A 5627-nucleotide genomic window follows, 5' to 3' on the forward strand; every position below is an offset into this window, starting at 1 on the left:
GAAAAGGGTCGACCTCCATCGGGTCTTTATCATTCTGAATGATGCTACGCCCCCTTGAATGGTAGTAGTTAAAACGCCCCTGTACCTCTCCACGAACGGGCTCCTTGTACGGGGTTATTAGGCAGGTAAAAACTGCTGTTTTCCTTATTCTTGTGTCATGAACTGACCCCGGGTAGCCAACAAATATATCAAGAAATCGACCATCAGAATTACAAATGGCCTGCATATTTAACGAAAAGAACCCTTTGTAATTCAAATAGTCGATTCTGTGCAGTAGAGGGGGTTTGATCCTGATGTACTTACTTACCTACTGCCCTTTATGCCCACTGGCATGTAGGGCAGCAACAAAGGATCTCCACTCCTGTCTGTTTTGGGCAAGCTTTTGTATTGAACTCCAGGGCCCGTATCTCTAAAGAATTTTTGTGCAAAAAGTGGCTCCTAGCGGCCAAATTCTAAGAAAATTCTCAGAGGCATGACGTTTTCTTAGAATTTCCCCTAAAAGTGACACGAAAATCCCAGTTAATATAAAAGCTATTCCTCAAGAGTCCTAGCGCTTAAAAGGGCTCCTAAGGCGAGATCTGCTAAGAGCAGGGAAGAGGACTTTTAGTGGCTTAGGAGTTACCCTAAGCAGCTGCACAAAATGGCCAACAGAGGAGGCAGGAGAGATGTCCTGCAAACACTGGATGACAGGGAATTATTGAGACGCTACAGATTGGATCGTGCAGGAATCATGTTTGTGGTGGATCTCCTTAGAGATGCAATTACTTCACCAACTCGACGCCACAACGCTATTACACCGGAGAAGAAAGTAATCACAACCCTGAGGTATTTGGCAACAGGGAAAATGCAACAATGCAGCAGTGATGACTTGGGTCTGTCCCAATCCTCCGTCAGCAGAGTCATCACCCAAACACTGACAGCTTTGTCACAACCTAATATTGTGACACAATTTGTTTCATTCCCGCTGGATGCCCGCACTTTACACACACATAAAAGGGCATTTATGGACATTGCAGGATTCCCTGGCGTTGTGGGTGTAATTGATGGAACACATGTGAGAATAATTGCGCCATCAGAGGACGAGGCTGTCTTTGTTAACAGGAAGAATTTCCACAGCATCAATGTGCAAATAGTGTTCAATGCGGCCTGGAAGATTTTGGACATTGTGGCTAAATGGCCAGGCTCCACACATGATGCGAGAATGCTCTCCGAGAGTGGCATCAGACAGCTTTTTGAGAGACGCTATGTGCCAGCTAATTGCCACTTGTTAGGGGACAGTGGCTACCCATGCAAACCATGGCTCCTTACACCTTACCTCCAGCCACGCCAAGGGCCCCAACTAAACTATAACAGGTAAGCCAAACAATACAAAAATCATGGAAATGAAATGCAAGCAATATGTTTGAGCATCCAAGTAGTGCAATATTTCCATCAAATAATTAAAGGTCTGTATTCTATTGTAGGGCCCACAAGACAACAAGAGCGGTGGTGGAGCGTGGCATAGGGCAGCTTAAGAGGCGCTTTCATGTTCTCCACGGAGAGGTGCGGCTGAGGCCTGAAAAAGTCAGCAAAGTCATCATAGCCTGTGCAATATTACACAATATTTGCAAGGTTAGACAGATTGCAGAACCTCTGGAGGATGGCGATGAGGATGAGGATGGAGACAACGATGAGGATGGTGATGAAGAAGATATTCACATTCCACAGGGGAACCTAGCCCAGAGTGGACTGCCTTACAGGGCAAACTTCACAAATTTACATTTCAGGCAAGCTGTAGCCCCATGTCATTTGAGAACTTGTGATGGTATTAAGAACTACCACAGTTTTACTGCACATCACCTGCAATTGTTAAATGCAAGACACAGAACACAATCTCTAAATGGTTTATTTTTTAGGTGTTCAATTTTAAGGCGGTAGTACTCCTCCTGAAGGGAAAGGACTTTTTTTTGTTGTTCAAACACATCAATTGTGAGTTGCAATCTTCTCTCCTGCAGGGATGCTGACGGAGCAGGTGCTGCGGATGGGAATGGTGTTTGATCCGCCGGGCTATCCTGAGTAGCAGCTGCAGATGGTTCAGGCGGCAAACTTGATGGGCCCGGTTCTTGTGATGGCTCAATGCTACAGAAATACATAGGCCTAGTTTAATTATTGTTTTGATTAAATTAATTTAATACAATGAGCATGGATAACACATGAAATGGCTTCTGCAATGAATAAACACTGTTGATATGAATAACCCTGTGTCCTACCTTTGCTGCATTTCAAGGGCCTGCATCATTGACGTGTCAATGCCTGTTGGCAGCCCGGTGACACTGACCTCAGAGTGTCCCAGGACTTGAAAGACAGTGTCGGCCACCTGGGACAGCCGCTTTGCAGGTGGTCCACCCCCTAGAAAGAAACAGTCAATGAACACAGTACTTAGGCATGTAAATTAACTTTGCCAGCAGGAGCAAGTTGCCAGATTATGTGGTAGGCCATAGTATTTTGCTCACCTGTGAGTGAGGATTCCCGCTTGTGTGCTGCAATCTCATCTTTTGCCTTGGACTGCAGCACATACCACCTTTTCTCACAATCGTCGCCTGTCCGCACCACCAGTGGAAAAGAGGCATTGATTGTTTGGGATATTGTGTCCCAGGCGCGCCTCTTGCCTTGGCTAGTGACAGTTGGGCCAAATTTTCCTCGTAACATACCTTTATGTTCGTTCACCAACTGGGCCAGCAACAAACCTTGCTCCTCAGTCCAGTTCGGCTTGCGATTCCTTTTTTTCTCCATTTTCTGTGTTTGTAGGATATTTGTTAACAAGCCTTCATAAATAGACCAGCCAGCAATCACAGACATTGTTAAAAGCTGAGCTGTGTTACCCTCGTTAAGTTCACACTGAGTTGTAACGTTGCAATTTCTACTTCATTAAGGACAGCCCCTTGAGATAGGCCATCTTGTTTTCAATGGGGTCCATATGGAAGTGAAAGTACAAAATATGCCAGCTAGGATATTAATATGAGCAAATGAGACACAAATCATTATTTGAACAGGGTGTAATGACCTTAAGTTTTCACATATTTTAGATTCTAATGTTAGGCTATAACCCCTACAGCTTACTATTCATTTTCCAGATATTTTCTTGAATGTGAAATATTATTTACAATTATAGTCTGCATAAGATTAGAGTGTATAATTATGTTTATTGATTTGAGGGTACATCCTTTGCTCATTATCACCAAAAGTTAATTTTCATCAAACTTGTAGGATCAACCAATCACGGCTTTTGAAATGATGACTCATACCTAGCAACGGGGTCAACCACACCTCCTCACTAAGATAGGATTTTTCATCCATTCCTGGCTCAGAGTTCACTGAAAATGTTCTGGAATCACTTCTAAGCTAAAACTCCTGGCAAGGAATTTTTAGGTTAAGTTAGGAGCTCTCTGAGAGGATTCTCAGAATCTTTAAGGATACGGGCCCAGGTCTGCTTCATGGCATTCAGTTCTTTCTCCACTGTTCGACGCCAGGTTTCTTTGGGTCGTCCTCTCTTTCGCTTGCCTTCGGGTGTCCAGTGTAGGGCGGTTTTTGTAATGTCATCCTGTTCTTTTCGCATGATGTGTCCAATCCATCTCCACCGCCTTCTTGTAATGATGGTCTCTATACTTTCTTGGTTGGTCCGAGCAAGTAATTGCTGGTTGGAGATGGTGTTAGGCCAGAAAATACGTATGATTATTCTGAGGATTCTTGTGTGGAATGCAGAGATCTTGGAAAGGTCTTTCTCCGTCATCCTCCAGCATTCAGAGCTGTATAGTAAGGTGGAGAGAACACAGCTCTGGTATAGCTTGAGTTTGGTGTTGATGCTGTACTTCGTGGACTTCCACACATTGTTCATCATTCTGAATGTGTTTCTGGCCTTGTTGAGTCGGCTTTTGATGTCATTGCCTGTTCCTCCATCATATCTTACAATGCTTCCCAGATATGAGAACTCTTCTGTTGCGGGTATATTTATTCCATTTATTTGTATAGGTGGGGGATTTTGTGTGTTTTAAGGTCATCACCTTTGTTTTCTTCAGGCTTATGTTCAGTCCTATTTGTTGTGCAAATCTGTTGACACAAGATGTTTTTTCTTGTATATGTAGTGTATGGGAAACCAGTGCCAAGTCGTCTGCAAAGTCTAGGTCTTCAAGTGTTGTAAATAGTGTCCATCTGATGCCTCTAGAGTCTAGGTTGATCTTCGGTTGTCTATGACGGTATTGAAGAGTAATGCGGACATCACGCATCCTTGCCTCACTCCAGTTTTGACTTCAAAAGTGTGGTTGCTGTTACCTACTTGGCATGTGAAGTTGGTGTAAAAACCCTTAATTATGAGGAGGATTTCTTGTGGAATCCCATACAAACGTAGAATGCGCCATAAACTGTCTCTGTGTATGCTGTCAAATGCTTTCTCGAAGTCTACAAAATTGATATATAGCTGTCTTTGCCATTCTGTACACTGCTCTATGATGTTGCGCAGAGTGAAAATTTGGTCGGCACACCCTCTTCCTTTCCGGAACCCTGCCTGTTCTCTTCTGAGCTGCTTGTCTATTGCATCTGAAATTCTTTGTATGATGACTTTTGCTAGTATTTTACTTGGAATTGACAAAAGGGTAATTCCACGCCAGTTGTCGCAGTTTTTTAGGGAACCTTTCTTGGGGATCTTTACGATTACACCCTTTGACCGTCGTTCTGTATCGTCTTCCCCTCCCATGTGGATGTGAAGAGTGGTTTGAGCAGTTTTGCTGAAAGTTCTGGGTGTACTTTGAACAGTTCTGCGTTCAGGTTGTCTTGCCCGGGGGCTTTTCCGTTTTTGAGTGATTTGATGGCTGAAACTATTTATTTTTCTTCTGGTGGTGCAGTGTTAATATCAAGAGACAGTCTCAGGTTCCTGTATCTCTGCTTTGGCTGTTGGTGGGGGTCTGTTTAGGACCTCGCTGAAGTGTTCAGCCCACCTTGCCTTTACTTCAGCCTCTGATGTAAGAGTTCGCCCTTGTTTGTCAGTGATCGGCGTATCTATAGATCTATGGTACCTACCGCAGACTATTCTGGTGATTTTGTAGACCTTACCTTGCTCTCCCTTGTTTGCTGCTTCTTCTGCCTGGTCTGCAAGACTGTTTATATAATATCTCTTGTTTTCTCTTGCCATCCTCTTAACTGTTCTGTCGGTTTCCCTATATTGTAATTTGTATTTATCTTTAATCCTTTCTGACTTGGCTTCCATTCATTTATTTTTAAGGGCTCTCCTATCTGCTATGACTTTCCAGGTGTCTGCTGTAATCCACTCTTTTCTGTTCCTTTGCTTTATTCCCAGGCAGACTTCACTGCTATTGGAGTAAGCGTTTTTGATCTGTTCCCATTTAATGTTGGCATCATCAGGTCCTTTTTGCGTGTTGTCACTCATGTCTGCCAGAGCTTGGAATCTGTTTTTCAGCTGTAGTATGAAAGCGGCCTTCACTTTGGGGTCGTGTAATTTCTCCACGGCAAAATGTTGCTGTCCTGTTATCTTCTTCCCAACTCTCCTTAATTTTAACTTAGGCACTGCTGTGACTAGGTGATGGTCGCTGCCGACATCAGCTCCTCTCCTGACTCTAACGTCCAAGAGTGATCGT

General features: G+C 43.7%; 2 protein-coding genes across 2 annotated transcripts; one reads left to right on the forward strand and one right to left on the reverse strand.

Moving 5' to 3' along the window:
* Window positions 1-735: 735 nt before the first annotated feature.
* On the forward strand, window positions 736-1777 carry LOC115530894 (putative nuclease HARBI1). Its single transcript, XM_030339713.1, has 3 exons — window positions 736-1353; window positions 1464-1678; window positions 1767-1777. The coding sequence occupies exons 1-3, from the start codon at window positions 845-847 to the stop codon at window positions 1775-1777; spliced, it is 735 nt and encodes a 244-aa protein (XP_030195573.1). The 5' UTR covers window positions 736-844.
* Window positions 1778-1835: 58 nt separating this feature from the next.
* LOC115530895 (uncharacterized) lies at window positions 1836-2772 on the reverse strand. Its single transcript, XM_030339714.1, has 3 exons — window positions 2493-2772; window positions 2250-2388; window positions 1836-2118 (listed from the first exon to the last, which is right to left on the reverse strand). Exons 1-3 carry the CDS (start codon window positions 2770-2772, stop codon window positions 1836-1838), a joined length of 702 nt encoding a protein of 233 aa, XP_030195574.1.
* Window positions 2773-5627: the final 2855 nt, after the last annotated feature.

Source organism: Gadus morhua, chromosome 18 (assembly GCF_902167405.1).
Source record: "Gadus morhua chromosome 18, gadMor3.0, whole genome shotgun sequence".
NCBI classification, from domain to species: Eukaryota; Metazoa; Chordata; class Actinopteri; order Gadiformes; family Gadidae; genus Gadus; species Gadus morhua.

What these genes read in the sequence shown, in the direction of transcription:
- LOC115530894 (XM_030339713.1), top strand. Translation starts at nt 845, where the DNA reads ATGCAACAATGCAGCAGTGATGACTTGGGTCTGTCCCAATCCTCCGTC. An exon ending in CCCCAACTAAACTATAACAG is followed by an intron (nt 1,354 to 1,463) that starts GTAAGCCAAACA and finishes ATTCTATTGTAG; the next exon opens with GGCCCACAAGACAACAAGAG.
- LOC115530895 (XM_030339714.1), bottom strand. Translation starts at nt 2,772, where the DNA reads ATGGAGAAAAAAAGGAATCGCAAGCCGAACTGGACTGAGGAGCAAGGT. An exon ending in GCGGGAATCCTCACTCACAG is followed by an intron (nt 2,389 to 2,492) that starts GTGAGCAAAATA and finishes GTTTCTTTCTAG; the next exon opens with GGGGTGGACCACCTGCAAAG. An exon ending in GCCCTTGAAATGCAGCAAAG is followed by an intron (nt 2,119 to 2,249) that starts GTAGGACACAGG and finishes GTATTTCTGTAG; the next exon opens with CATTGAGCCATCACAAGAAC.